Here is a 16,480-nt window from a genome sequence, read left to right as displayed (position 1 = left end):
TTCTGTACATAAAGTGGACTTAAAGCAAGAAATCAATCAATCAATCAATGAAACTTCTATTTCCACCATTTCACTCGTGGAAAAATTGCTTTAAAGACACATGCACTTTCCTATGCAGTAACAAGACAAAACATATTTTTAGCCTTCCCTTTTGTCAGTGTAAATAATAATGTCAGTTTTCACTATGGCTGTCATTCGTTTTTCTTCTGCCAATCACTTTTCGTCTCGATAGTGAAAATTCGATGACTTTGATTACGTCGAATGGTCTTAAGTTGGTTATAGGCCCAGATTACAGACATGTTTGAAGAAAAAAAGTACTTTATCTTCCAAAGAACACTGGATTTATTTCTTCCCTGTAGTTTGCATTGTCTACAGTAGACTATGTAAGCTATAAGCTAATGTAATCTTCGTGTAGATTACGCGTAGACAACGCATGTAGTCTACGGCACATCACTGCCTGGGACCCCTTGATTACAAGGCGACGACGTTGCTACTACGCCATCGGGGAGGCCCATAGAAACATACTAACAGATCCTTAATTTTTAAAGATAGTTTTTTTGTCATACCATTAGGACTTTTAAAATTGTTGTTACGCATTACCGACAAGATCGAAGTTCGAGTTAAATCTCCTTGTATACATTAAAATGTCTTCAAGTTGTTAACTTATGTTAACAATGTGAGTTCATGAAGTTCCTACTTTCAAATGCAATTGTAAACTTTCGTTACAGATTGCTCTGATGACTATATCTCTGTGGTTCTTCGCCTGGACTCCTTATCTCGTTATAAACTACACGGGAATTTTCGAGGGCTCTGTCATCACTCCTCTAGCAACCATCTGGGGATCTCTATTCGCCAAAGCTAACGCAGTTTACAATCCAATCGTCTACGGTATCAGGTAAGGACCATACGTTGCATAAGCTTTTAAATAACTTTCCCTTCTAAACACAGCGCAAAATCTGTGTAACTTCATATTTGTGTGCGATAAAGTAGTGAGACGCGACAAGTCTTGGTCTCAACCAGCACTTGAAGTGGAAAATGTTAGCTGGGGAGATGTTTGTTCGAGCTTTGGGGGGGGGGGGGGTGATGCTGCTATGATTTAACATAGTGACAATGAGATAGCTGGGGGAAGCATTGCAAATATTTTGCTAGCTGGGGGATCGTCGACACATCCCCCCATCACTTCGAGCAAGGCGTGGTTTCATGTATATATAGCTGTTGGAATTATTGCGTATACGTATAACATGCACCGTAGTTTTATTTTGGATACAATTTTGGAAAACCTGCGTACAACTTATTTTTTAGGTGTAAAACAAATGAATGTTGGATTTTTGCTGTATTTTTTGTTTCTTAAGCACAAAATTGTGTTGAAATTCGCGAAAAAGATCACAATTCGTGTTATTTCGTGATTTCAAACGGATGAAAAAGGTGTTTAGAACATGTCACTTAAACACCTTTTTGCAGCAATTAGCCTTTTAGAGTGTTACGGCATTGCGAAAAATCAAAGTCCCTAGTGCTGGGACAAACACAAGACATCCTGACCATGCTTGTCCAGCGTTCGAAATAGGCTACTGTATATTATGCTCATCACACTGTCATATTATATCTTTGATTTTTTGATTTGATTTGGTGTTTTAAGTCCACTTTATGCACAGTAAGGCTAATTGGGACTGGACCTACAGTTTAAAGTGGGATCCGAACCACTATGTGTCTCCACCGGGCATCGAACCCGGGACCCTTTGATTACAAGGCGACGACGCTACCACTGCGCCATCGGGGAGGCGGAACATATATCTAATATTCTTAAAATGTCGTTTACACCGCTAGACAAAAAAATGAAATTTACATGCTAGTCAAATTTGTAAATTTGCTTTGAAACTTAGGAGTAAAATTTGGTGTACTTCAAACAGTTTAGAGTTATATAATCAAGTTAGAACATACATATATATTACTTACCAGAATTGTTCTGTTAATCGTTAATTCGTCCAATTCTTACAGTCATCCAAAATACCGTGCGGCATTGAAGCAGAAGTTACCATTTCTCGTGTGTGGAGGAGGTGCAGACGATGACACAATCTCCCAAGGTTCAGTCGCTACAACCACGACTGCAGCGCCAGCGGAAGAAACGACAACTACTTAGAATTCGAAAGCAAAGTTCTCCTCTGCGTAGTTGCGGAATGTTTCGCTTGCAATTAGCATGCTGTTATTAAGCAAGTTCACTTGCAATGATCTTTATTTGAATTATTTAATTTTAGAGTTAATAAAAAGCATAACTAAAAAGCATTTCATGGTGATTGGTTGCACGTCAGGGACGGCGACAGGGGTGGGCACGGGTGGGCAAGCGCCCACCCAAAAATTCCTGTGCCCACCCGATTGCCCACCCAATCAAATTCAATAACTACATATACTTGGGGATATATGAATGATTCAATAAATAAGTGTATTCTGGTGTTCATAACATGTATATTTAACTTGTGAATATTATATATGCTAGAAATGTTCACATATTATCAACCCATAAAAAGCCAATTTTGTCATTAGAAAGTGAAAGCAATTACTAGAGCTATTGAAACAAAAACTGTGATCAAATGAACACTTCCATGATTAAAAGCAGCTAGTAGGCTTAGGAGGCTCAAAATTATTCAGGGTATGATCAAGATTAGATCAGAATTTAGGGTGAGCTTGAGGACAGCAGCTCCGGGCCTTGACTGGGAAAGACTGCTTTGAAAAGTACCACATAATGAAAAAAAAAGTTAGGTGCTTCGGATGTGGGAAAAATATAATAACAAACCACACCATGTAACTTAGCGAGAAGTTATAACTGAAACTGTGTAGAGGGGATTGGAGCAGTGGCGCAACCACAGGGGGGCAGGGGGCATTGCCCCCAACCTTGGACTGAAATAAGTTCTAGAGGGGCAAGGGGAGAAAACATTGACGGCTAAGTGTACCTGCAGGGGGCAATTACCGTCCGCAAATTCAAATTTTATGCAAATAAAAAATACTTTTCGTAAAATTTTCTTCATCGCTTCGCTCGCAATGCCTGCTTTTCTTAGTCTCATTAAGTTCAGAACCGTAGCTAGGAGGCGGCGGGAGACGGCCTTGGGCGCTGAACGATTTAATGAAAATAAGTTGTAAGATTGATTTTTGTTTTTAAGTCCACTTTACGCACGGAAAGGCTAATCGGGACTGGACCTACAGTTTAAAGTGGGATCCGAACCACTGTGCCATGTGCCTCCACCGGGTATCGAGCCCGGGACCCCTTCATTACAAGACGACGATCTTACCACTACACCATCGGCGAGGCACAAAAGTTGTAAAACAGTGAATCCATTGGCGTCTCGTGAAATTATTTCCACCCTATTAAATCAATATTCATTACAGCCTGCAAAATAATTGTATCCAAAAATTTTCTTGCTCGCTTCGCTCGCACTCTGTCATTCTACTCTGTGATGAATTCTAAATTTCCATCTTGCATATATGTGGAACATATATCGTGCATGAAAGTTATACATGTTAATGTAAAAAACAATTATATTTGGAATTCATTAATCAAGCATTTTCTGTCTTTCAAAAACAGTTTGCGTGCTTGTTTTCCATTATTAATGTGAAATTGATCGTGTTGAAAAAATAATTCAAATTGTTTGTTCGAACACAAATGCTTTAGCACCAACTTCTACCCCTCTTTTGCATAATTTACGAGGGTAATAACGTCCTTGATACTACCGCTACTACTAATAATAATAATGTTCGTCCCGGGTTCGAATCCCGGCTTAGGCATGGATGTTTGTGAGTGTCCATTCATCAAATCATCACTCATCCTCATCTTCTCAACTTAGCCAAAAGTGGCACAAGAAGCGAAGTAAAATAGAGCAAATCAATAATAATTATGTTATAATAATAACATTATTATTATTACATTTTTATTTTCATTATTATTACTACCACTATTATTATTATTATTATTAGTGGTACGTTTATCCTGGTACTTCCCCCCCCCAGACAAAAATTCGTGATTGCGCTTCTGGATTGGAGAGAGGTTTTGGTGCTGCTCCGGGCCTCCACATACGTACATAAATCGCGGCATGAGTATGGTTAAAAAAATCTCCAAATAAACAAATAAAAACATCACCTTAGCATTACTTCCTCCAGCAACACAATAAATTATTTCGACTTTTTAATTATTAGTAGAATAATTTAATCAAGAAGACTTAGATGGGAAGGCCATGCGACACGAATGGCAGAGGAAAGAATAGTTTACAGGATTCTCGTTGGGAAACCTGATGGTAAGAGACCAGTAGGAAGGCCAAGACGAAGATGGAGGGACAACGTTGAGATGGACCTAAAATAAATCGCAAGTATGGAAAAGATTGGATTGATCTTGCCCAGGATAGGGATAATGGAAAGCTTGTGTTGATGCAGCCATAAACCTTGGGGTTTAAGTATGATAGAGAGTATAATTTTAATTAACTCTGAATTGAAATTCCAGAAGTGTCTCTTTTTTTCATTACAATTTTTATATACCTGTCATCTTCAAATATCAATATGGTATGTGAAATATCATCAACTTTATATTCGTTCTACTAATAAGAAGTAATCAGAATAATCACTACAATACCGAAGTGAAGAAATTTTAATAAACCAGTTATGTATGGAAAAACCTACAGTATTATTCAATTGCTAAAGAGTGGCTTATCCTATTTAGAAATCCTCGTTCCACACATAAATTTTGCCACATGAATCAGAATGTCAACAGAATCTGTAGATCCAGCTGAAGTAAAGAAGGAAAAGTTATGTCACGTATCCAGAAGACGATTTTCTTAGTTTGATTATAAGCTCACTTTTAGGCTCATATAGGCTAATCGGGACTAAACCTACAGTTTAACGTGTAGTCCGAATCAATGTGCATTGCGCTTCCACCAGAGGAGGGGGGAGTCGAACACATGACCTCTTCATTATAATACGGCAGCGTTATGCCATTGGGGAAAAATATACAAAAGATCTCGCACCAAACGTATCATTTTATCACCACAGAAGATGCGTCTACTTTTAGAGGGTGATTGACTGAGACAAATATTTGAGACTTTCGAAAAACAACGTCATTGTTCACGGAATTAGCTGCCTTTATCCACTAATGAAACGCTGTGCGATTGAAACTACCACCTCAACTTTCTAAGAGGTATGAACTAATGAAACTCCATTTTTGGAAGAGTAAGTTGGGGTTGATTTGTTTTATTTTAAGTCATTTTTCTGCTAATTTTGATAATGACGACGATAAGGTTCAATGGTGATTAGATGAAAGTAACGAAGGGGCGAAAACAAACACATGCTGACACTCAAAATACAAACCCTCATAAATTATTAATTTGACAGTGGTTCCAGGCGCCAGGGACTCGTTGCCCTACAAGAATAAAGTTCCAGGGTATGCTGCACAGGATAGAGGTTGACATTCTAATGTGTTCGAAATGGTCACACCATACAACCCAAGTCATCTATGAAAATAGATGAATTATTACCGGTACGGTAATCAACTTTGATGAATTCCTTGTGTCCTAATCATTTTGTTACCTCATAAAATATGTTCATGTAACCATACGTGTATTGCTTCTCCCGCATTAGTAACATGAAAGTTCAGAAAAGGAATAGCAACTTAGGTAATAATCTCTTCAATTCTGAACAGATTTTTCAATCTTACTTGTTTATTATTTATGAGTGATATTTTGTCAAAATAGCCTTTCATTAGCCTAGGAATACTTAATGGACAATTAACAAAGAATTGGTTATCCCTGTGTGTTTTAAATCATTCCTAATAAGACGTTCATTTTAATCCAAACATTCAGTGGCGGCGATTAGGAGGAGCGGGAAGTGGGGGATGCAGTTCCCCGCCACATTTTGCCACTTTTTGCCTCTTTATGCAAAATGCCACTATGGCCTCTTTATGCTAAGCCTTTTCTACCAAGAAAAAATTAAACATATTGTCCTTGCCCCTCAAATGTTGGCACCCAATCGCCGCTACTACAAACATTGAGATAGATTTCTCAGTTGTACAAACCTTGTAAGCTAAAAAATGTGGCCCCCAAAGAGTAAGAAAAGTATTTCAGTCAAGAACTCATACCATGAAAATACTATGCTCAGGAACATGCATTAAATTACGAGAAACTTCACGATTGTCTACCATCGCACTTTCTATCATTGTCGCCGAATACATAAAATAAAGTATGTGTCTTGTATTTGCAACACAAGCTTAAATAAACCTAATTCACATTTATTTTACTCTATTAACATGTATGAATGAATGTGACTAGAATGTATGGCTGCGCATGTGTAAACACTTCCTTGAAATAATTGGGTCTATCAGAGACAATACTGCCCACCCTAATCTATCAATATGGAGCTTCTGCCCACCCGGTCGAAGATTTCTGGCGCCGTCCCTGTTGCACGTGAAGGAATAGTGAGTAGCCCGATTTACGTTTTCCATAACAATACTCATATTCCGAGGGTCGCTGGTTCAAATCTCACCACTTTTCCTTCAATCCTTCATCCTAGATATATGCCGGAATGGGAAATAAATAAAATTCAGACGTTCAAGCGGGAAAACATTCACATTTTTCTGACAAAATGCGGAAATTTTCGCGATGGGAAATGTTCAGGAATTCCCGATACTCAAAAACTCGAATTCTACACATTGTTTCTCCTTGAATTGCTTGTTTTCGCATTTCTGTAATGAAAACTGCCAACCGATATTATAGTGAAGAAAACTTGGAGAATATAGAAGTTTTAATTCACGACCATTCAAAATCTTTCGACTGTTCGGAATCCTGAAAATTTCCCCAAGTCGAAATTCCCCTCCCCCAACGATACCAGTAATGACATTTCGGATTCCTGTATATTTCCCCTAGCGAATTGATGACCTCTCGTGGAAAATGGATGATTCTTTTCTATCACTCGTGACACTGAAGTCTAGTCTTTAGTTTTAGAATATGTTATTCTGACTGTTCACGTACTTTTAGACTTAAATTGACGATTTGTAGTTAGTTTTAGACCTCGTTGGGCAGTCAAAGCTTACATTTAAGCATATCGCCCACTGCGACGCAGGGAAACGCGGCAACAGAACTTCTGTTGTCTGCTTCCATTGAAATCAAATGGTGTAACGCTCACTATATAGAAACGCGCGGAATTTCCGTGTCAGAAGTCTGCAGGTTATCTTAAAGATTATCGCCCACAGAGACGCCGCAAACGCGTCTGTTGCGTTCTGTTGCCGCGTCTCAGTGGGCGTCAAGCTTTAAACGTCAAAGGAGGGAGAATGCCTCTTTAGACACCATAGAAGGGGCTAACACATTTTAAAACATCTAAAGTCGCGATATCCACTTACTCTTTACGTTAGCTTGTGATCAATAGTTTTAGACCTTTCTGAGGTGATCTCCTAACTTTAGTAGAGGCACTATTTATTCTTATTCTAACCGAATATTTGGGGTCTCCCCGATGGCGCAGTGGTAGCGTCGTCGCCTTGTAATCAAGGGGTCCCGGGTTCGGTACCCGGTGGAGGCACATAGTGGTTCGGATCCTACTGTAAACTCTAGGTCCAGTCCAGATTAGCCATACTGTGCATAAAGTGGACTTAAAACACCAACTCAATCAATCAATCTAACCGAATATTTAGCATATAGTTCGTTTTACATATTTTGATGCATAATAGCGAACTCCTAAATGGTTAGTGCTCTCCCTTTGGTTAGAGCAATCTTGGGTTCTATCCAGTGCTCTGCACGGGGATACTAACCCCCATAATGTGCACAATCACCCCCCCCCCCAACTAGGATAATATGCATAAGCATCCCCCATCTACTGCATCATGTTCATATTATTCCATACAAGCCAGGGTTGAAGCCATGTAGGAAGTGAGGAACTTCCTACAGTTCATTTATACTTGCTTCCAGTTCTCTACTTTTTAGGAGTTTAATAATAATGCGCGTTATAAAATTATGAGCTCAATGTACGTACAATTAACCAAGTTAGGTAGTGTCAAGAGTTGACTGCTGTCGCTCGCTGCAGGTGCAGCCCAAAGACCATGGACACACAGGCTTTGCTGCCCCACCTGAGGAACCTCGCTGGGAGAAGTATGCGGTTTTAAAGCATCCAGCGAGGAAGCATCGAGGGTTTCCTCAATCAGTGGTGCAAACCCCAGCAAAATGGTACTAAACCTAGCACAGTTTGATCTTCGTTGGCACCTAGCACCGTGCTTTTGGCAAAATGGTAAAATCTGCAAACATGAGTCTCTGGGAGAGGGAAATCTAATTCATTTTTCAGGAAATAAAAGTAAAATTAGGTCCAAATCTTATTTTTACTTCACAAGCGGAAATGTTTCAAATAAAAGGGAGTATGCCTACACAGCGACAAGCTATTTACAACCATGGCACGATCCATTCTCTATCTTTTCTATATCCTGCCAGATTTTGTTTGTGGGGAAATTTTATGGCAGGAAATCTATAGAAGGTTGGGGGGGGGGGGTAAACAAATAATTCTCTAAAACCGTATCAAGTATTTTGCTGAACCCATTTCGATTATTCAGTCATCGTACATAATTTTTCAAACCTTCCTCGGTTTACCATAATTTCTTCCTACCCCCCCAAAAAACCACGAGTCACCACTGATACAAGCATGACCCTCCTATCCACAAACTCGACCAAGGCCCTCCCCCCCCCCCAGCTAGGAATACCCACTTCGAGCACTGGTTGGTTCCTGACTGGAGCTTTGAGATTTCGGTGCTGACCCAATAATAGCGGATCCTGGTCTTGCATGTTCATATCTGATAACTTCACAAAACATTCCCCCACAAATGATGAAACGACCCTTTCAATATTTGGCAACAACATCACCATTTGATGGCAGAGCAACGGATTGTTTTTACGTTCCCCATGTTTCTTCTTTGAACAAGAAGGAGGCAATGAAAACAGTGATGATACCTAAAGAGGGTATGAGGTAGATATCCCTCTGCTGCATAGTCCCCAGCAAACAAGAAAAATGACTGACTTCTACTCCAGATATGCATTCTACCTGCAATATTTAGGTTAATACGTATTCTCCAAAAATATTTAAATATACCAAACTTCTTGTAATTTTGTTTAAGGTGAGTATCTATTTTTTCCGAACGACGTTTCGGGAAACTACTGTTCCCTTCCTCAGGTTTATTTTTTACGCTATCTGAAATACTCCATAGCCACTTCAAATCTCTTCAAAAGCCAGGAAAAAGGATACGGTATGACTTTGGTGAAGGAAGAATTTGGAAAATTTGCTAAAACTATTAAAACTCCCATCCCCATGCCTGTTTAAAACCACAACAATAAAAAAAAATCTTTCTCAGTCTAAAAGATCCATTTCAAATTTTAAAGATAAAAAGGCGCACGCCATTTCACTTCCCCGTATTGACTTCAGGATGACTCCTCGCTGAATGCAGGAAGTTGTTATTTAGGGGTATATTAAACATCAGTGCCGTCATGACAAAATATCTTGCCTCTGTCTCTCATTTACATTTATCTGTTACAATACTGATGTTGAATCTTTGTTGTGTAATTGAAATTCAATAATTACAAAGAAAGTACCCTGCCCAAGGGTAGTTGGTGGGATCAGCATTCCTTAAAAAAATTCACGTTTATGAAAATGGCAAACTATAGAACTGCCCTCTTTATAGTCACATTTCTCATTACAAAATTCCTGAGCATGCCACTGTTTTCATTGCTCTTATTTATATACGTATAAAAAATAGAACAAGTTTGTTTTTTCACATGCAGGGTTTATTTTACAAAGTATTCTACAGTGTTCAAGAGGTATAAGTAGACGTGAAGCAAAGTTGTCGACATTTTTGATTTACCATCCATACTTTTGATATTCTTCTTTGGGCGCCACTAAGAATAAGCATGCTCCATTTTTTATTGTTACAAAATGAACAATAAAATAACAGCAGCAGTACATTCTGCAACAAAGGAACACAAAGGGATAATCTTTGTGTGCTTGTTGATTGATGCCTTCATTGTTATGTTCTGATGAGAAGATGGTTTTCTTCTTCAACAAGTCTTGACCAGTGTAAAGCACTGAGATGTTCTGTGGTGTTGACAGTTTGAAGGCTGAAATATTTTCTGCCATTGACATCAGATGTTTATATTTTAGGCTGCAGGCTTTTCCTCTGCGACAGTGGTAACACCGGATGCTGTGGAACCAGTATCGGATTCTGGTTCTGGGGTGCAGGACAAGCTGGGGAACTTCTTGTAGAGGGCAGCTCGGTATTTAGGGTGGCTGTTAATAAAAGAAAGAAAGTTAGTTGTTATGTAATACTTCAGTGAGTGAGTGAATTAAATAATTTTGGATGCGTCGGCACACTTGGCCATTTTGCATCCTTCAGAATATACAGGGAAAAGTTCCCTTATCTAATATCCTTACTTTAAAGTTTAAAAAAGGGCTAAAAGTCAGGGATCTGCACAGGACATACACAACACATTAAAAAGGTAAGGTACTAAAAACCTTCCTCAGATACAATGTAAAAGGCCTGTAACTCTCAGAAAGCTAAAAACATTGATTAAAACACGGTCATCATATCCCAACATGGAAGATAACAATTAAGGAAGTTAAAAATTTGTCTGAGGATATTAATAATTGACACATTCGAAAAGAATATGCTAAACATTTAAAACAACATTGCATGCGCAACAGATGGGAGAACCAGTGGTGCAGGAATGGGGGGTTTATACGGGTATATTATACCCCCAATTTTTGAAGGGGGTACTGTATCCCTTAAATCCATAAGGCAAGGAACTACTGTTAAAAAAACATATTTTCAATTCACTCAAAAAAAAGTTTATTATGTTTATAACTAACATGAATTATCTTCCTTACCACAGAAATTCAAACCATTGTAAACTTATTATACTACATTGTGCTTGCTACTAGTTAGTTCATTGACCTGTGTTTGAGGTCTGCAAACCTCTCTAAGGAGATGAAAATTGTTTAAAATGAGTGTGGAACCATAGAATCAGGTAAAGTTTACTCTCACAAAATCAGGCGAATGCTATTTTGCATAAGCGGGGGAACACTTTTCTAAAGACGTGGTCGCTTTAATTCGAAGAAAAGATACAAATCTTCATCAGAAGAGTATATGACTGATCTTTTCTTTTGAATTTTTCGAATGGAATTTTCCAAAATGAAATACTTACACAAACAAGATGAGACAGAAGAGACTGACTTGGGAGGTACAATGTACTTCTGTACCTCACACATAATTTTCATAGCTTTATAAGAGGGTGTTCGGCAAACTATAATTAAACCTATATATTAACAGATTTTTTGAAAAGGGAGATGATACCGAGACAAGAAAAGTCCGTGTTTCTTCTCAATTTTCTAGACGAGACTCAAATAAATCTCTGCAAAATCAAAGCGAGACGATCTTTGATGTCCGTGAAGACCTCAATCGAAATTCTGGTATCATATTTAAAAAAAATTGCTTAAAATAAATTTAAATTACTATTTGTCTTATCCAGGCTTATATCTTATTGATCTTTTCAAATAAGTCGTATATTTTGTTTACTGTAATTACTGTAATTACTGTACTCAGGATAAAATTCCATATTTCGACAGTTCGCAGTGTTGAAACAAGCAGCAAAATGTTATAAAGAAAAGTTTTTGCTTTAATGACATATTGTACGTTGTGAAAGTTTGAGTGGTTACACAATGTACCTGTTGCTTATCCTAAATATGTCATGGGTCAGGATGAGATACCTCACTTTATAATTAAGGGGTCCCACATGCACAGTGCTTTGGATTCCACTAGAAACTGCAGATCAATTCCCAATTTACCTACCTGAGCATGAAGGGAATCTAGAATAAGTTTTTATAACTTCTGATTGGAAACCGAAAGAAAAATAAGCACAACAAGAATGATTGATTGATTTAGTTTATTTTACTTCACGTTTTGTGCCTCTTGGCAAATTTGCGAAAATGGGGATGAGTGATGAAATGATGAAATTGATGAATGGACATTCACAAACAACCAAGCCCGGGATTCGAACCCGGGACCCTTGGCGGTGCAGCACGATGTGCTAACCACTCTGCCACAGAGTCTGGCACAAACAAGAATGAGAAAGACCTCACTACACAGGAGACGATATAAGGCTATGACAATTCTCGACTCGTCACATCGTGATATCATTCCTACGTGAAATTAAATGTTTCATAGACATTAAAACAGGGATTAATTTATGATTTTATCAAAGGGGAGAGGACTTATTTTTACCTATATATTAGGTGTACTTAGAATTAGACATTAATTGCTTGAAATATAATTTTGATGTCGAATGTAACACAAATGCCATTTTAAGATAAACTCTAAAGCCAAACTGTAAGAGAATCACATTAGGCAGATGAATGCACAAGATAAATGAGACTTGCTGCAGGTTATCAGGTGGTCAGGGGCATGATGCTGATCACATCACCCCCACTCACGACCGGATCAAGAAAGTATGGGGCATTACCCCCACACCCCCTATATGCTTTCATGGCATGATGCTAAGCACAGGGGACCACTTTACCTTTTAAGTAATAATCAGAATAGCAAAACGTGCTAAATATCCCCCAACTACAAAGTTAGATCCCCCTTACTATGAAAATTATGTGCCAATCTAAGACCTAACATTAATATCCAATATCTGGATATCCCCCCTCAAGTCCCCCCCCCAATTTAGTGCTCAATCATCCCCTTGTAGAATTACCATGGAAATCAAAGGCTTAGGAATCCTGTTGATAGTCAAGAGTTTTGTAGGCCCTCCCCCAATAATACTTCAATCTCCCCACAATAATCCACCTGACAATGTAAAAATTAATAAGAACTGGACAATGTCCCTCCCCAATAATATTTATTACCTGTCCCTTAGCAGGATATTAGCAGTATATGAAGTGATTAGTACATGTTAACGAAGATCAACTTCTGTCCAATGCTGAAATTTTTATTCAGTCAAATTTTCATCACAAAAAATCCCCCCCCCCCCAAAAAAAAAATAATAATTTGGGTGGGCGCAACCTGCGTCCACAAACCCGTCTGTGGGCACCCCTGGCTCTAAGATCTGAAGGATTTCAGTTTTGTACATGAAATGAATGATACTGTAGAACTTTCAGTGCTTGAGTGTGCCATTAGGTACAGCTAATAATATTACAAATAAATATTTTGTCAAATGTTTTACAAATATTCCAAAGTTAGACCTCTTACGAGTTGATTAGGAACCATCTAAACTCATTTTTTGTTTTATTTTATAATATAACGTCCTCTAGATGTCTGAGAAAATACCAGCTTCTAAAAAGCATCGGATGTGGTACACATCAGTCAAAAAATTGTTTAAATATCTTTTTATGTGTAGCTATGGGACTTTAAAATTAAAAATGAACTGAACTGAATGGAACTCTGCAGAGTGTTTCTGTGACCATGTTACAAACTTTCAGGGATGATGGAAGGGGACAAAAGCATCAATTTGAGATAAGAAACCCCTGTCTGGAAACACCTCGTTCAGAAGTTTCAAGGGTTCCAAAACCATTCTGACATGAAAGGTATGCAACCCACAAACTTGTAGGGAACCCCACAAAAGGAAAGAGGACGTGACCTTGAGAAACTAGCAGATACGTTGTTTGTTTCTGAACATAAGAGATAAGGAACCTCATTCCGAAAATGCCCCAGTCAAGAGTTATAAATCAAAACCGTTGTTGGAAGGTAGAAGGTTCTATGCAGTCCCTTTTTCCAGGATGCGAAACTACCACAGTGACTCTGGTCCCACTTTACCTGTAGGTCCAGTCCCGATTAGCCCATCTGAGCATAAAATAGTCTCAACAAATCCAAAGTTTAACCAAAATTTGGGATGGTTATGGGAAAAAAAGAAAGATATTTATTTGTAGCTTTAATAAGTAAATTACTATCTCCTACATTACTACATCATACATAACTAGACAAGATTAATGCATTTATAGCAGTTGTTGAAATTTGCATCCTCCAGTATCGATGCAGGCATGACAGCATCGCAAGAAGCTTTGTCGCATATGCTCTAACATCCTTGGAGTCGTTCGGGCAATGTCACTGGCAGCAAGAAATCTTGCCAGGAGTTCTTCTTCATTATCCACAGGCATCTTGTACACAACACTTCTTATGTGACCCCACAAAATAAATGAAGTGGGAACAGATCAGGTGGACCTGCTGGATTACCCTTCTTGTCACTACGGTTTTGGCTTGTAATTTCTGAACAAGGCTTTTTTGGACAGGGATTGCTTATCTCATATTGATGCTTTTATTTGTAACATGGTCACGGAAACACCCTGTATAAGTGTGATATATTTCTATATCCAGTGGGTGGGAGATGATTATTCCTGGTTGTGATGGCTCAAGATAAGGGACGAGGGAATCCTCCTTAGCCCCTTTAATCTTGCCCTGCATTAAAATTAATACATGTATCTTTGTTCACAATTTTCACATTTCAAACTCTTGATTTTCTGTTCTACCCGTTAAATTCAAAATGAGCCCAGAACAAGGTTCAGAACTTTGTGTGTTTTAGAATTGTTATCTGGTCTTAAGAGCTGTTTTGAAAATAATAAATTCTAAGAAAAACAAAGAAATAAAAATTATTTATGCAATAAAAAAAATGGAAATTCGTGTCTACTACTCTAAAATGGATAATTTCCCATGCCTTCACATTATACCTAGGTATAGGCAACTGAATATGGGAGGCTGAATTTTGTACCCACCCAAATGAAAAACGTTCCTGCGCCACTGGGAGGGTCCTACACTTGCAGCAAATGGCGATGTGTAACACGAATGTGTCTAATGTGAAGCTGAGTTAAAATGACCTCTTCTTGATGGAAGGGGTGGAATGAGGAATGCAAAGTTTGAATGGTTGGCTTGGTAGCTTGAAGCTTGTTCGCCAATGTGTCTACAGAGAGGTAAGTTAATCAACTGCTTCATCATATCTATTTATAGTCTTCCCTTTAATAACTACACACAAAATCATATTATGTGTTATTCTCCATATATCATCTCTAACTGTACCATATATTTTCCTTAATAACTATGGCTGAGTAGATTTCTATTGGCCGATACCATTGGTATCGTTATGGGAAATTAATGGTTGAAAATTAATCACCGATTCCAGCCAATACTGTTAAAAAATTGGTTGTTTCGCAGAGTCTTCAAAAATGCAACACAGCACCTTCACAATCTGAATATCCTGCAAATTATGCAAAATGCATTCTTTATTATTATTTTTGCAACAGCCTTTGGAAGAACTAGGTGATTTAATGATTATCTCATATGAAATTATGAATACTTGAAAGCAGTGCTATAGTTCCATTGCACTGTCTACATATTAAAATAAATAAATATTCTGAACTGCTTTAAATGGTTACAATTTTCAAGTTTTAACCATCAATATTGATGAAAATCGGTAAGAGTATGGCATTGGTTCAAAGTGATATCGGCTTGGCCATTTAAACAACTTATATTGATGCAATATTCTGTACATACTAATAGAAAATAATCTGGAAATGTTAATGAAAGAAAACCACCACTTTGTATTTTCCTGTGAAGAATAAGCAGATATAGGGTGATTCAAAATTGTCGTGATATATTCCTTATATCACTAATGAATGGTTTTCAGGATGGGATAAGACACTGTTGTTTTCCAGCAAGATGGTGCACTACCCCATTTCACCAGAATCGTCCGGTACTACCTCCATGACACCCCCAATAGGTGGATCGGGCATGGCTCACTAAGACTGTGGGCAGCTTGCTCTCCAGACCTGACTCCCCTACACTTTTTTTCTGGGGTTTATTAAATCTATGGTGTACCAAGTAAAGATCAACACTACAGAGAAACTGACACAGCGAATAGCTACAGCAACACGGGGAGCATGTGTTTCAGTCTACACAAGAGAGGTGGTTTCTATGCTTAGACTTACAGGGCCACCATATTGAAATGTACTGAGTTTGTCTTCTATACTAGAGTACTTTCAGCAATAATGTCCATTTTGTCAATAAAATGCATTTTGATGAAAATGTCAACAGACTTTTGAATCACCCAATATAACAAGTATTTTATATCAGGTATAAAATATATCAAGTACATCAGTAAAAAGGCACTACTTACCTAATGCCATAAACAATTGGGTTGTACACAGCATTTGCCTTGGCGAACAGAGATCCCCAGATGGTGGCCAGGGGAGTGATCTTGGCTCCCTCGAAGATTCCAGTGAAGTTGATCACGAGGTAGGGTGTCCATGCGAAGAACCACAGTGCGATTGTCATTAAGGCTATCTATAACAAGAGAAATACAAAATGCACTTGATGCTGCCCTCTATGAAAGTTTCATGAGGAAAGAAATACACCATGTCCCAAAATGATTATCAGGGTTTCAAGTAGTTGATAGATTGCAACAGATGAAGGTGAATGTTTACATTGTACATGTACGATAAA

At 38.2% G+C, this 16,480-nt stretch overlaps 2 protein-coding genes across 2 annotated transcripts in view; one reads left to right on the top strand and one right to left on the bottom strand.

Annotated features, from left to right (window-relative positions):
- The window catches only part of LOC145993989 (rhodopsin-like), a 58,312-nt gene extending 56,173 nt beyond the window's left edge, over window positions 1-2,139 (top strand). Inside the window, exons 8-9 of the mRNA XM_083130023.1 lie at window positions 729-895; window positions 1,996-2,139. Of these exons, the coding sequence (XP_082986149.1) occupies window positions 729-895; window positions 1,996-2,137 (309 nt within the window). The 3' untranslated portion in view covers window positions 2,138-2,139. The remainder of the gene's footprint in view (window positions 1-728; window positions 896-1,995) is intronic.
- A 7,638-nt stretch (window positions 2,140-9,777) lies between these two features.
- Window positions 9,778-16,480, bottom strand: part of LOC145993986 (rhodopsin-like) — a 64,291-nt gene continuing 57,588 nt past the window's right edge. Inside the window, exons 8-9 of the mRNA XM_083130021.1 lie at window positions 16,155-16,321; window positions 9,778-10,281 (exon numbers count right to left, since the gene is read on the bottom strand). Of these exons, the coding sequence (XP_082986147.1) occupies window positions 10,152-10,281; window positions 16,155-16,321 (297 nt within the window). The 3' untranslated portion in view covers window positions 9,778-10,151. The remainder of the gene's footprint in view (window positions 10,282-16,154; window positions 16,322-16,480) is intronic.

The sequence above is a fragment of the Lepisma saccharinum genome, chromosome 10 (assembly GCF_977018435.1).
Source record: "Lepisma saccharinum chromosome 10, izLepSacc3.1, whole genome shotgun sequence".
Classification (NCBI taxonomy): domain Eukaryota; kingdom Metazoa; phylum Arthropoda; class Insecta; order Zygentoma; family Lepismatidae; genus Lepisma; species Lepisma saccharinum.
This window is presented reverse-complemented; position numbering and strand designations above follow the sequence as displayed.